The sequence below is a fragment of the Rattus norvegicus genome, chromosome 1 (genome assembly GCF_036323735.1).
Source record: "Rattus norvegicus strain BN/NHsdMcwi chromosome 1, GRCr8, whole genome shotgun sequence".
In the NCBI taxonomy this organism is placed as follows: domain Eukaryota; kingdom Metazoa; phylum Chordata; class Mammalia; order Rodentia; family Muridae; genus Rattus; species Rattus norvegicus.
Window position 1 is genome coordinate 190,166,320 of NC_086019.1, and position 14,799 is coordinate 190,181,118.

At 41.5% G+C, this 14,799-nt stretch overlaps 1 protein-coding gene across 4 annotated transcripts in view; it reads right to left on the minus strand.

Annotated features, from left to right (window-relative positions):
• Xpo6 (exportin 6) overlaps positions 1–14,799 on the minus strand; it is an 89,420-nt gene that overhangs the window by 63,601 nt on the left and 11,020 nt on the right. For all 4 annotated transcript variants that reach the window (NM_001011935.2, XM_063286040.1, XM_039107197.2 and 1 more), the window contains exons 2-3: positions 3,814–3,904; positions 677–789 (exon numbers count right to left, since the gene is read on the minus strand). In NM_001011935.2, the coding sequence (NP_001011935.2) occupies positions 677–789; positions 3,814–3,904 (204 nt within the window). The remainder of the gene's footprint in view (positions 1–676; positions 790–3,813; positions 3,905–14,799) is intronic.

Genomic DNA, 14,799 nt, shown 5'->3' on the forward strand with positions numbered 1-14,799 from the left:
CTATGTATAAAAATTTGCTATGTCATCATTGTTTCTAACATGTCTTATTGGCCATCTGGCCACCAAATAGTAACAGAAACAAATATAAGTAATGTTCAAACATAAGTGAATGAGCCAGACATGACAGCGCACTTCTGTAATCCAATCACACGGGAGGTTGAGGTTGGAGGCTGTTAAGTCTGAAGCTAGCCTGAGGTACACTAACCAAGGTACCACTCCACACTCCCATAAAGAACAAATGGGTTAATGAATAAAGCAGTCACTTCTGAGAACATAACAGAAAGGAGAGTGGGAAAGAGGTTGATGTGAGCATGCCCAGCAGACGGAGAGAGATGAGAGTTTGCATGAGTGTTTCTGTGGTTGGAAGACGATGGCAATACAAGTACCACTGTCCTTCCAAAGTGTCTAGCTACCTTTGTCTTTCAAAGGACAAAGGGAAAAGGTAAGTCACCAAATATGACCTACCCAGCAGACCAGAAAAGTCAACCACATTCCTCATCTTTTTGGAGTCCTGGCTATAAAGGTGTCCCCAGACAATAGGCAACTAGACAGAGGTGCCATGTGGGAGGGTCAACCTACTACTTCTCAGTTATCTGTACATTAAAGCAAAAACCTGGTGCCAATAGTGTAAATTTCACTATGGTTTTCAGGAATATAAAATGACCCAGCAACTTACCTCAAAAACCGTTAAGCTGTACATCATTACGTAGTCATTCCTTGTGCTGGACAGAAAATATAAGCAGAATCTCCAAGCTCCTACTTGCTGGGCAAAGTTATTAAGAAGTTCCTCTGGAAGAGTTAAACAGTACAAAACAAGTCTATAAAATACATGAAATTAATACAAAGATCAGACTGCTGCCATTTTGAAAATATGCCTACCTCCCCACATAACACAAATAGTTCAAAAACCAACCTCAAAACCCAGGTGAAGGGATTATATAATACTCTTGACTAGGGGGTGACCATCAACACAGGCAACGGACCCTGCCATCAAGGTCACTAACTTTCCTAAAGACACCTTTTGAGAGTACAGAGCCATTGTTTAAGCTCTTATTTAAGCTGTATGTGAGCAATCCTTTCCAAAATGTAAAAGGACACCAACTAGCCCCCACAGGTAGCAATACAAACCATCATGTTCTACAATTCTTCAGTGACAGCTACACTGTTCACATGCCCAGTCAACATGAAGGCTAGAGAAGCAGAAAGAGAAAACTAACAATCCGAGCAGCCACATGGCAACTTACAACTGTCTGCATCTCCAGTCCAAGGAACCTGACACCTTCTTTCAGCCTAAGCACCAGGCACGAAAGTGGGTGCACAGATATACACGAAAGCAAAACAGCTGTACCCGTAAAGTAGAAATAATAGGTTTTTTTAATTTTTTAATTTATTTATTTTTACTTCATGTGCACTGGTGTTTTGCCCACTTGTATATATTCCTGAGAGTGTAGGATCCTCTGGAACAGGAGTTATAATAGACAGTTGGACATAGGTAGTTGAGCTACCATGTGAGTGCTGGGAACTAAACCTGGATCCTCTGGAAGAACAGCCCATGTTCTCAACCACTGAGTCATCTCTCCAGCCCCAATCAAAAATATTTTTAAAAACAGTAACACACACAAAGTAATAAATAAGTAAAAATTTTAAAAAAGTAAAAACCCTAATAGTTAGCAGAGCAGCCCTGACTGTGCATCCAGTCAAGTGAAAATGGCTCTTCTCCTCACAGGCCTGACAACATCAGCCAAAACTCACAATTAGCAAGCATCAATTGTCTAGCTTCCCACCATCACCTGTGGGCACAATGCCTATTAACCACCTTGATTCATGCACTAACCATGATACCTGCCAGCAAGCCTGGCCAGTGCAAGGTTGCCATGACAATACTGCAGCTGACTTTTGTGCCAGTTCTTGCAACCCTAAGTGTAACAGGGCAGTCTCATGAAACATTCTACAGAAGGAGGGCTATGAAGACCTGGGTTCAATCCCCAGCATCCACACAGCAGCTCCTATCTTTCTACAACTCCACTTACAGGGGATCCCACATGTACACAGTGGGATCTGACCTCCTCCATGTACACAGTACACAGACACACATTCAGACAAAACATTGACATACATAAAATTTTTTAAAAAATTAAGTCTTAAAAATTCTGTGAAAGATGATGGCATGTCCTGATAATTAAAAGTTTCTATGTAACCCAGAGACCAAAAACAAAACAAAACAAAACAAAAACAGAGAATGTAGTTACAGCTAGAAATGACATGCTGGACTCAAGTCACCAGATTCCAGCAAGCCACTGGTCTACATTCTGCTCCCATTAAAACACAGCTGGTCTCACAGCATCCCCACTGGACAAATGCTGTTCCACGCAGCTGCACCCCTAGTTTACATAAAAGTTTGATTCAGACATGAAGATCTTATACAAGAGCTTCCACTTTCAACCCACGAAATGCGCAAACGTAAGCAACATTTGATGAGCAAATCAAAAGAAAACCAAAAGCATTTCTATTACAATGACAAAAGAGTTTGAAAGAATCAGAGTGGGTGATTATAGGAGACAAACAAAGAGAAGATCTAGGGGGTTGGAGAGATGGCTCAGTGGTTAAGAGCACTGACTCCTCTTCCAGAGGTCCTGAGTTCAAATATCAGCAACCACATGGTGGCTCACAACCATCTGTGATGGGGATCTGATCCCCTATTCTGGTGTGTCTGAAGACAGCTACAGTGTACTTATATATAATAAGTAAACAAATCTTTAAAAAAATAAAAGATCTATCTTTTTGGTAAAAATTGTATCTAGTATCTTCACTATAAATAACTATGTTAGTAGCATAAAACTGGAGAGGAGGTCACAATAGGGCAGGAGGATAACCAGAGTAATTAGAGAACCAGAGTAGCAAGCAAAGTAGTCCTCCTCAGGCAGACGATGCTCATCTCCTAGTCCTTTGTCTATACACATTCTATTTCTCTACAATGTACGCTCTCACAAAAGAAAGGTAGATGTAGGGTGGAGGCTATTGGGAGTTCCAGCTCTCAGATGTATCAAACAGGCTATAGCAAAGATCTCCTAGCCCCTTGGGAAAGTCTCGACCCCATGTGTACTTTGGGTGGTACTTAGACTGGGCCAGGAGGCTTACTTGGCTAACATTAGTCAAGCCAATGGAGACAGAAATGAGTGTTTAAGGTTCTGAGGCAAAGAAAGGCCTTAAGGAAAGGAAAGTAACAATACAGTGAGTCCAGAGTAGTCTCACACACAGAAGAATGACCAAGGGAGGACTCAAAGGAGAAAGACTGCTTAAGCAGCACAGATCGTCCCTGAGGCAGGATATGACACAAATAAATTATCTTCTTTCTAGTGTGTTTGATTAACATTATTGTGGTAATGGATATAAAAATAAAAAAGTGGGTTCTCAAACATACTGAGGCCCCAAGTCAGAAGGTGCTTACACCTCCATGTTCTCTGTTGAGGAGCCTTTGTTCATGAAAACCACAGAGAAGTCTCTGAGGCCAACCAGTTAGGGACTGACTCATCAAGACTCTACTCTGTCCCACTGTGACCGTTCTAACACTTTGATAAACTGTTCTTGTTCTGAAATTAATGGTTGTGGGCCACTTTCAACAACAGTATTGAGATTAGAAACAAAGCAGATGTTTCTCCACTTGACCGAAAGGCATGAAAACCAATCACTATGCTAGGTGTGCAAGCCCTACCTGCCCAACATGAACCAGAGCAAAGCAGCCAAGAATTCAAGGGCACATGCAGGTTTGAGCAACCAAGGGTATCAATGCCTTCCTCCCCACACCCCACTTACCTATCTCACGCTTCCTTTCATTGGTTGTGCAGTCATGGAAAAATTCTGTCATCAGGCTTTCCAATGCCCTGAGCGAGGCGTCTTCAGATGCCTGGCAAAGGAATTTGAGAAAAATCAATAACTGCTTCTGCCCCAGTTCCAAGTCCCATCCACACCAAGAGTAATTTACTTCCCAAATTCTTCGTTCAACATTCTGCAAATGTACAATGCAAGCCAGAAAAACAAGAGAAATTTTCATCTGGCTTAAAATCCTGTTTCAGTATCTTCTACAAATACATACCATGTAATTTTAATTATTTATGTTAAAGAAAAGAAAAACAAGTAATTCAAAATCCAACTGTAAACAATGTTGAAAGTAAATGAGCCTGGGTAGAACAGGAGAACGAACGCCTCCTGGGAGGCCTACACGACCTGGGCACCCTTGCCTGGATAATTACCCAGATGTTAATATAGAGAATGTAAACCACTTGGCCTCTTGGGGTTTCTGAAGGTGCTTCATATATTCAGCTTTCAATCTCACATGAACTGCCAAGAGATAAATGTACATACAGCTGAGAGCAAAGCTTAGGCAGGCACTCAAAGTTTAAGCTCTGCCACAGACCCCAAAGGACAGAGTGAGAAGAGACAAGGTAAGAGGGAGGCCCTTGAACAAGGCATGGTGATACACATCTTTAATCCCAGCTCTCCAGGGGCAGAGGAAGGTGGATCTGATCTCTTAAGTTTGAGGACTACCAAGTGAGTTCCAATATACCAGGACTACACAGAGAATCCCTGTCTCAAAAAGCAAAAAAAGAAAGAAAAAAGGAAAAAAAAAAAAAAAAAAAAAACAACCAAGCACGAAGCTGTGAGCACACCCCAGTTCCCTCTGGCACATGGATCTTCACTTCCTTTTCACTCAGCAAGAGAATAGCTGCTGCACCAGTAAGCGTGATTCTAAACCCCATGCAAAGTCTAATGCCACACTCCTATGATTTTAGGCTTGGCTGAAGCAAGATGACAAGTTCTAGGCCAACCTAGACTACAGACCTGATCTCATTTAAAAAAAATTAAATAACAGTAGCAAAAACCGTCCCATGTGGTTTTCTGTGTGCAGAAAAGTTGAGCATCCACAGGCTATGTCTGAATCCTCATTGGCATTATCTACCTGAGAACTCCAGATCTAATAAGGTGATCTATATACAAAACCACAGGATAAACTAGAAAGCAAAGAAGGGTCTTAGATACCAAATAAAAACAGGCAGGAACACTGCAAAACAAAACTGTACTCATTCATGCCTAAAGAGGATACCAAACACAAGCGCTTCCCACACAAGATCCCAAAAACCAAACTGTGTTCACTTACAGTGGACAATAAAGGAGTCCCAGGCTTCACCTGAGTAAACAATCACAACAGAAGTGGAAGACAAACAGGATGCATTCAAGACCTGAAAATAGTTAAAGAATACTGGAGATCCCCAAATCCCTTTGGCAGGAAGGCCACCGAATCCTTTGCCAGCTGTTTCAAGCAAATGGCAAAGCCTGATCCAGACCAGTGAGTTAACATACCACACAGCACTACACTCTAAAGGAATGAGACAGAGAACACACAGGAAAGCCCCCCCCCCCACACACTCTAAACTGGGACGGACGGGTCAGCGTCTCAGGATTTAGACCGATCTGTTAGAGTCACAACTTCTGCTGAGATTTCTGTGTTAGAGTCACAACTTCTGCTGAGATTTCTGTTTTAGGTCTGAAAAACTAACTTTTAAACTAAGTGAGGGACACTCACAATGACTTAGCTGGTAAAGGCCTTGACACCAAGCCTGCCAATCTGAGGAGAGAACAGATCCCAAAAGGTGTCCTCTAGCAAGCATACGTTCACCTGAATAAAAACACAACTAAATGTATTAAAATAAAACACGCGCATACACACACAACAGATCAAAAACAAAAAGAAAAAAAACTTAAATTTAAGCCACAAAATGTGAAAAGTAAAACTTTCACATAAAGCTTCTACAGGATGAGTCCTATATGACCAAGGTTACAGATTCTTTCTAAGGTTGTGACACATAAAGCACTAAACACAAAAATAAACAGAACTGTTCATCAAAAGGCACAAGGAAGCTGCAGAGTGGGAAAAAACACTGAATGAAAACTGACAGAACCCATATCAGAGTACAAACAAACAAAGAAAAGTCAAGAGCCTTTGGACAAAGTTACTTATAAAAGAAAGACCAAAATAAGTGTTCACCTCAGCAGAGAAATACAAATTTAAAATGTAAGAGGCTGCTACACAACCACCAGAATAGCAAAATTAGACTCAGTGAGCTGAAGAGATGGCTCCATCATTTAAGAGCACTGTCTGTTCAGTTCCCAGCACCCACATGGCAGGCAGCTCACAACCATCTGTAACTCCAGTCCCAGGAAATCCAATGCCGCCTTCTGACCCTGTCAGACACCAGACATGCACATGGTACACAGACAAGCACACAGGCAAAACACCCACACACAGAAAAATAAGTAAAACTTCTTTTTAAATTCCTAAAACTGACAGTCCCATGTGTTGGCTAAGCAACTGAGATACACAGACATTATTGGCAGGAACATACACACTTGAGAAAACTGGTATGTCTAATAACTGCAATTCTGATAACCAATGGAAATCTGTGCATGTACATCAAATAAAACGTGCATACATATTTACAGACCGATTACACAGAATAAAAAAATTTAAAAACTCAATTGTCTATCACTAATGAAAAGAGTTCTGGTTTGTTTATATGAGAGAATACTATAAGACAACATGAATGAATGAATCTTGTAGCAACAACAAAAATATCATAAATACAAATGAACAAATGAAAGACATTGTTTTACACACACACACACACACACACACACACACACACACACACACACACACACACTCTGTGAGGTCCTACCTGATCTGGAACTCTCTAGTAGATGTCTCAGAGAGCCACCTGCCTCTGCCCCTCCCTCTGCCTCTGCCTTCTGAGAGTTGGAACTCAGAGTGTGCAACACTATGCCCAACCTGCTTTATATTAAAATTTTTAAACAAAACTAAATTGTGTATTACAATCAGAATAGTGTTTACTCTGGGGAAGAATTACCTTGGAACTCCAAGAATACTCTACTGCTGGTTTAAGTGTTACATGCTGTAACAGTTATAAATTAGACCGTGAGTTTCAATGGTATTTTCATCAGTTAGCACAACTACTCACTACAGTGTAATGAGACCTGCAGTCTCCATGTGAGTCCCACTATTGCCTGTGTATCCAAACAGCCACCACAGCAAACTCATAGATTGCTGTTTCGTTTGCCTATGCCTCCCCAAGGCTAACCTGGCTAACCCCAACAGAAAAAGGCACACATACTTAAAATCTTTGGGCAAAATGAGATGATGAGCTATGGCTGTTCTAGAATCCTCTAAGAGAGCCATGCATATATCTAGGACAAAGCTACATTCTCTGCAGCAGAACTTTTCATGTGTACACAGCTGCCTGCCTAGATTTCTGCTGCTGTCTATTTCTGTGTCTGGATAAGCAGTTCAGAGACCTGTGCTTCTGACTCATTAAGGAACCAAAGCCAATCAAGGCTCAGAATCACCTCATCAAAGAAAACTTAAGGGGTTGGGTATTTAGCTCAGTGGTAGAGCGCTTGCCTAGGAAGCGCAAGGCCCTGGGTCCGGTCCCCAGCTCCGGGGGGAAAAAAAAAAAAAAAAAAAGAAAGAAAGAAAACTTAAAAGGAAGACAAAGGTCACAGACTCTGACATTTTGACTTTTTCCAACTTTCTATGGCTGGCTCCATTGAGACTGCAGTTTCCAGCTTTTTCACTTTTCCAGTGTCTCTTCCCTCACAATTTCTACCACTCCATATTTTACTGCCTGTAAAATTAGCTTCTTTTAGCTGGTCACTTTGAAACCAACTTTTCCAACTCTGATGCAATCTGTTCTTCATAGCCAAATAAACTCCCCTAAAGGCAGACTTAACCCTGGTTCTTCTACATCTAGCTTTACATAGCCCTTAAATCTAAACCTGAGAAACTAAGCTATTTATTTGGCAAATGAGCTTGATACTCCTGAGATGTAAAGATAAATCAGACAGTTCCTGATTTGAAAGGATCAGAAGGATCCTGAGGGTGCAGACAATAGAAGCTACAAATGAGAAAACAGAATCTGATGGCTACCATCCTACAGCAGGGGTTCTGTATGAACAGCTTCCATGCCCAGAACCAGGGATCTAGTGCATGGGTCCTGGGGAATGCAGAAACATCTACAGAGATGGGGGGACAGACTCAAAAGCTGTCTAGGTCCCAAGACTCCCTGGAAGAGAATCATCATGACATTTGAACACTCACGGGGACTTCCATCTTGATTTGCTGCGGGAGAGAAAATTTACAGCTCAGCCTTCATTAAATTTCTCACGAAGGTTATAGCCTAGACCCCTCTCTGCTCCCCCTTTCTCCCCCTTTATCTTTGTCTTGTAATCAGTTCTACAGACTTCTATCCAAAGTACTAGATAAAGAGTATTATCTTCTGAAGTCAGGTTCCCTAAGCTCTAATTCAAATACACCTGAACTTTGGCCAAGTTTTTAACAGATACCTTTGCCTCCTATGTAAAAAAGATGAAAATATGAATATTTTAAGACAGTAACTCCTTCTAAGGACTAAACAAGATAATATACATAAACCACATATAATAAGCACAATGCCAGGCATAAAGTAGGGACTCAAAAACCAAGCTAATGCTGTCAGTGTTATGATCTCTTTAAGCACAACACAAGCTGTCTGAGAGAGAGAGATTATGTCTGAGGTTTGTGTTTTCTACAATACCCAACAGGTCTGGGGTTCCAATAGTTCTCAGATCAATTCTAGTGTTGTTGTTTTTTTTTTTTTTTAATTTATTTATTTTATATATGTGAGTATACTGTCGCTCTCTTCAGACACACCAGAAGAGGGCATCAGATCCCATTACAGATGGTTGTGAGCCACCATGTGGTTGCTAGGAATTTAACTCAGGACCTCTGGAAGAACAGTCAGTGCTCTTAGCCACTGAGCATCTCTCCAGCCCCTCTAGGTGAGTTTTAAAACAAGGTTGCTACTATAGTGCGGCTTTCGCTTCCGGCTCTTCAGGAACACTGCAGATCCCCAAAGACGCACGTATGGTATTAATTTCCCATCAGAGAGCTGTAAATATGACTTTTGTTCACAAATAACAAATCTTTATTTTAAAAATATAAATGTGTAAATAATTGCTAAAGTACCTTTAACAAAGCCTAACAGAAGCCCTGATAGTGTGTGGTCTACATGGCCTTGCTCCTGCGACAAGATGAATACGTAAGTTTTCTCAAACCCTGACCAATTCCATAATGTTCCACCTAATGACCTCTAAATAACCATCTCAGGCTGGAGAGAGGTGTTTCATTACGTAAAATGCTAGCTCAAGCCTTGATCCCTGAAGCCCACGTATTATAAATAGCCCTCTGACCTCCACATGTGTACCATGGGACATACACCCACAGAAACATATATGTTCACAAATGTAAAAAGAAGTTAAAACACTTGTCTCTGCAACATAGCCCTTGGCTTTAAAAGAAGCCTTTCTCAAACTTTCTGCTTCCTGTCCTATACCCAGAGGACCACAGACATCTTTCCTATAGGTTCACAGCCTCGCTGATATTGATACTGATATTGGCACTATCTGCCAACCAAGGTTCAAAAGTATAGAATTAGCAAGGAAATTCATTCTCAAGTAAACTTTCTCTCAAAGATAACACCATCACCATAGATATCCCCACTCCCAAATGAACACTCCTTCCTTATAGTTTTCACCACAGAAAACAAAACAAAAAAAGTCTTTGACTGTAGTTAAGATCCAAGGGTAAAGTAACATACACTAACACACATGGCAATCAGTGTGAGGGTGTCCCTCCCCCACACCAATGCCATTTGGCTCAAAAAAGCTAGAAAGTAGCAAAGAACAGGAAGGAAGCTCTAGTGCCAAGATACACGCCCTTCAAACCCCCTCCTCCTTCGGCTTTTCTGTTCCTCTGTTAGAATCTACAGGTACTTTCATTTCTAAAACCCAAACTGAACACCTTTCAACAAAGGTTTCTTGTGTTTCTCTCTGAGCAAGCCAATGAATCCAGCTGATCTCTCTAGCCCGAGTAGTCAGAACAACAGTCACTCACACTCAGTGTTTCTAAAGGACTCACTTAACACCTCCAGCTGAATGCTCAGCACACCAGGTCATGTAGATTCTTAGCCAGTCTATGATTTAAAAAAAAAAGTGTGGTGTAAATGCTGATTGACAATTAAATGCAACCTAGAATTACGACAGAAATAAGCTTCTCTCCATGGCTATGACAAATTCCCTCGAGTAGGCTGAGGCTGGAAGGACCACCTCAAATATGAGTGCACCATTCCATGGGCTGGGGTCCCATACAGTGTAAGAGGCAGAAAGCTAGATGAGCACTAGCAGTTACCTCTCACTGATCTCAGAGATCTGCCTGCTTTTGTCTCCCTAGTGCTAAGATTTGTTTCCATAGTCTATGTAGTCCAGGCTACATGTGTAGAACACATGATCCTCCTGTATCAGCCTCCCAAGTATTAGAATTACAAGTGTGCATAAGCATGCCTAGTTTTAGCAAGGTGATGATTTTTAAGATCTATTTTGATTTTTGTGTATGAGTGTTTTGCCTCCACATATAAATGTGCATAGTTTTGTCTAGCTCCCACAGAGGCCAGAAGACAGTGTTGAATCCTCTGAAACTAAAGTTTACAGGCATTTGAGTCACCATCTGAGTGCTGGAAACTGAACCTGGCTCTTCCACAAGAGCAGCAAATATTCCTAAGCACTGAGCCATCTTTCCTGTCCATGGAATAAATTTTTGTTTTGTTTTGTTTCTAAGACTACTATTGTTGTTTCTGTTGTTGTGAGTACTCTCTCTCTCTCTGTCTCTCTCTCTCTCTCTCTCACACACACACACACACACAAGTGCTTACACAAGGTCAGAAGAGGGTATCAGATCCTCTAGAACTGAAATTTCCAGCAATTGTAAGACACCTAGTGTGGGTGTTGGAACTGAACTGGGGTCCTCAGGAAAAGTAGCAAGAGCTCTTAACTACTCTCCAGCCCCTTTAAAAAGGTATTATTTTAAACGGCATGCTCCAGGAATGCAATGCCCTCCTTGCACAGGTATACAGTCTTGGTATTCTCTGTATCACTCCATGTCAGTGTATATGCTGCCAAACAAGCACTGTGTTTTGTGTGCTTGCTTTGTTTATTTTTATTTCATGTGTATGGGTGTTTTACCTGTATGTATGTCTGTGTGCCACATGCATGTAGTGCCCATAGAGGCCATAAGATTCTCTGGAATTGGAGTTACAGGCGGTTGTAGAGCCATCATGTGGGTGCTAGCAGTAAAGCTTTGGAAGAGCAACCAGGACTCTTAACTGTGAGCCAGCTCTCCAGCCCCACTAAAGGTTTTAATCTCCTAGTGGACCATTATCTTTCACTGTGCTCCTCACTGCTCCAAGACAGCTTTGCAAATGAGAAAGGGGACAGGGTCTAATAGAAAAAAGATTAAATTACTCAGAAGCCAGGTAGATTTTCACCCATTTTGGGGGGGGGGGGATATTACACAACTTAGATATTAAAAATGTCTCCCAGAGGGCTTCAATTAGACAGGCAAAAGAATGATAAAAAGTTATTCTACAAGAAAACTGTCCAAAATTAGTTAGGCATCACCAACAGGTATTCTCTTCATCACACCTGCTTCTCTTTCCCACATACAGATCTCAGAAGATAGACATGTGCACCAACATGTTTAATCAATTACATTCCAGTGATACTTACTGAGCATAATGACACAAAGATGCTATCCAGAAATTCTAAAACAGGACTAAGAATCTTAAGACAGAAAAAATAGCCACAGTGAACAGCAAGTGCAACCTTTCACCAGCAAAAAGGAAAATAAAGCTGTTTGTCCACAGTTACCCAGTTATTAGTGAAGTCAAGAGAATACCAGAGCTCCTACCCACTGACGGATGGTTCCTCCACACCAGTGTTCTGCTCCAAGTGTCTGAAGATAAAATGAACTGGCACTGCACTGAATGCAATCAGGTAATGAATGTGACATTAGCAGATCACCAAAGTAAGAGCACACTGCAACTCTGCAATCAAGAAAAACTAACTACCAACAATACTGCTCCTGTGCAAACAATTTCAATTGTTGTTACCAAGTGTCCCAACAGCAAGGCTCTTTTGTAAAACCTATACACTTTCATCCAAAACTATTATCAGATATCACACTTTAACAACTTTAACAAGTAGCACCTGCCTGATTTTGATAGAAGCCTCCAGATGGTCTGTAGACAGATGTGAACTGGAGTACATTAGCATGTCCTTTCTCTTCTATCCAGGATCTACCCAGTAGCTTTCTATCTCAAAATCCAAAGTGCAAGTCAAAGTCTAATGTTCTTATTGACATCACTGTCTGTCTCCTCTTCTTCTTCTTCCTCCTCATCCTCCTCTTCCTTCTCCCAACTCCAAAGCTAGGGAAAAGAGCTAGCTCTAACCTCAGCAAGGATGCAGAGTACATCCAGCACAGGGCAGTGAGAGTTCTAATATAAAGCTAGGCAGGGTTCTGATGCATGGATGCAGGACTTCACACCTGGCAGAAGTGGACCCACAGTGTGATGTTCTCCTCAGTACGCCATAAGGAGAAACCATTCCTAAGCCAAGGAAGAACAGACCCAGAAGAATATGTTCAACTGTTCTTCCAGCATGGGGTACTGAAGGATACCCCTAAATGTAGACCACAACAAGAATAAAGGACACAGAAAGAAGCTATCTACACAAACCAGCAGGTGAGATGAGCACTAGTGCCTCCACTGAGAGAGATCATTCATGGCAGTAGAAAAAGACAGGCTAGAGCCAGTCCACTGATTCAAGCCTGTGTAACTTGAGGAAAGCTGCATGCTTCCAGAGGTATGAAAGACAATCAGGAGTACACCTCAGTGTGCAACTGCTGGTTAAGAGCAATCTCTCCCTTACTACAGATTTCTTTTATGTGAACTTCATGTGAACATTTGCATTTTACTTCATCTGTCTGAATCCAAGGCCTTACATATACCAGGCACATGCTCTATCACTGAACTATATTCCCAGCCTCTTCACTCACTTTTATGAAGACAATGTCGCAAAGTTGTTACCAGTTTATCCCTCTGACTATACCCAGCACCGCCCTAATATTTATATTTTTATTGACACTCATTCATATCTATGATGGCTTTCAAGTCAAGATAATGACATTATAGTAGCTTATGCAATATAGAAAATACTGAAATATTGGCCCTCCACCCTCCTTCCACCATGCATTCTTAGGTACCAACTAATCAAGCTCAATGACAGGCACCTTTACCCACAGAGCCATGTCTAGTCCCTTCATATTTATAGTTACTGACCGGTGTTAAAACAAAGTGTGCCAACAGCAGCGCATGCCCACTAGAATTCTATCTGTGTAAACAGAATCAAGGGTGTTATCTACAAGGTTCCTACCTATCCCCAGCATGAAACGTGCTGCCATTTCGTTAAAAGCCACCTTTGTCCTTGTCTCAGATTCCTTCTTATCTCGGGTCCTATAGTCACTGGTTGTCCTCTACTAGTTAACTGTAAAAACTACTTCTTCCTCATGGTACAGCCTAAGGCAGCCTGCTCAATTCTCCAGAATTCTAGACTGCCACCAAAGAGATTACCCGTTTTCTAACTATATAATACATAGGTGTGATTCAATGTAATCTTTTCTATTGTTTTGAGACAGGGTTTCTCTGTACAGCCTTGGTTGTTCTGGAACTCACTTGGTAGACCAGTTTATCCTCTAAGTCACAGAGATCTGCCTGCCTCTGCCTCCTGAGTTCTGGGGTCAAAGGCATGCACCACCACCAATTGCCACAAATGTAACCTTTAAGTCATCTTTTATATGGTTTAGAAAAAAATACTTTAGTTCTATGTGCTTGAGAGACTGATGCCCTAGGAGTTCAAGGGCACCCTAGGCAACATAAGCAAGACCCCAAAGGAGGGAGAGACTGAGTGGTCACATACTGTATGGTTTCATTTATATAAAAATATTCACAGCAAATATATCCATAGACACATAAGCTTGGAGGAGACAGACACAAAGACAGACAGAACTGAGTAGGTACAGGACTCCCTCTGGAGTAATGACAAAACACTAAAACTCTATGTCTCAAATGTACCAATGTCACATGTTTGCGGCATTGAAAACTGAAATGGGGACATGTGGGATGGGTGCTCTACAAGTGAGCTGCACCTCTTGTTCTATATCACTGAATTTGGCACACTTTAGAATGTCAAGTTTTAAGATAGGCATGATGATTGAGTACAGCTGTCAGTCAGCACGAGCTGAGGCAGGAAGACTGTGATGTGAAAGCCAGCCCCAGCTAGAGACAGATCTACCTCCAAAACAGTAGAGCTGCTCCTATAGACAGAAAGTAAACTCTAACCCAAGTAACTCTTCCTACTTACACACAACACTGAGGAGCAGCTAAGCAGCCGCTAACCTCTGCTAGCAGTACTTTCTTAAGATTATCAATGCAACTGATATTTATTAACATTGACAGGAAGAAAAATAAGCTGGCATAACCTTTCTGGAAGACACGATGAAGTGTCTTTAAAATGTTCATAGTAGGGGCTGGGGATTTAGCTCAGTGGTAGAGCACTTACCTAGGAAGCGCAAGGCCCTGGGTTCGGTCCCCAGCTCCGAAAAAAAGAACAACAAAAAAAAAAAAAGTTCACAGTAAACTTAAAATTATCCCAAAAAAAAAAAAAAGGTTTATGAGAAAGGGTGGAGGAGCATCTCCCTACCGTTGAGCCTTTCAGGGAATCTGTCCTAAAGCAACTCCTAATATTCAGAGAAGGCTTTTCACAAAGGCATTAACCACACATTGTTTATTATGGCATGAA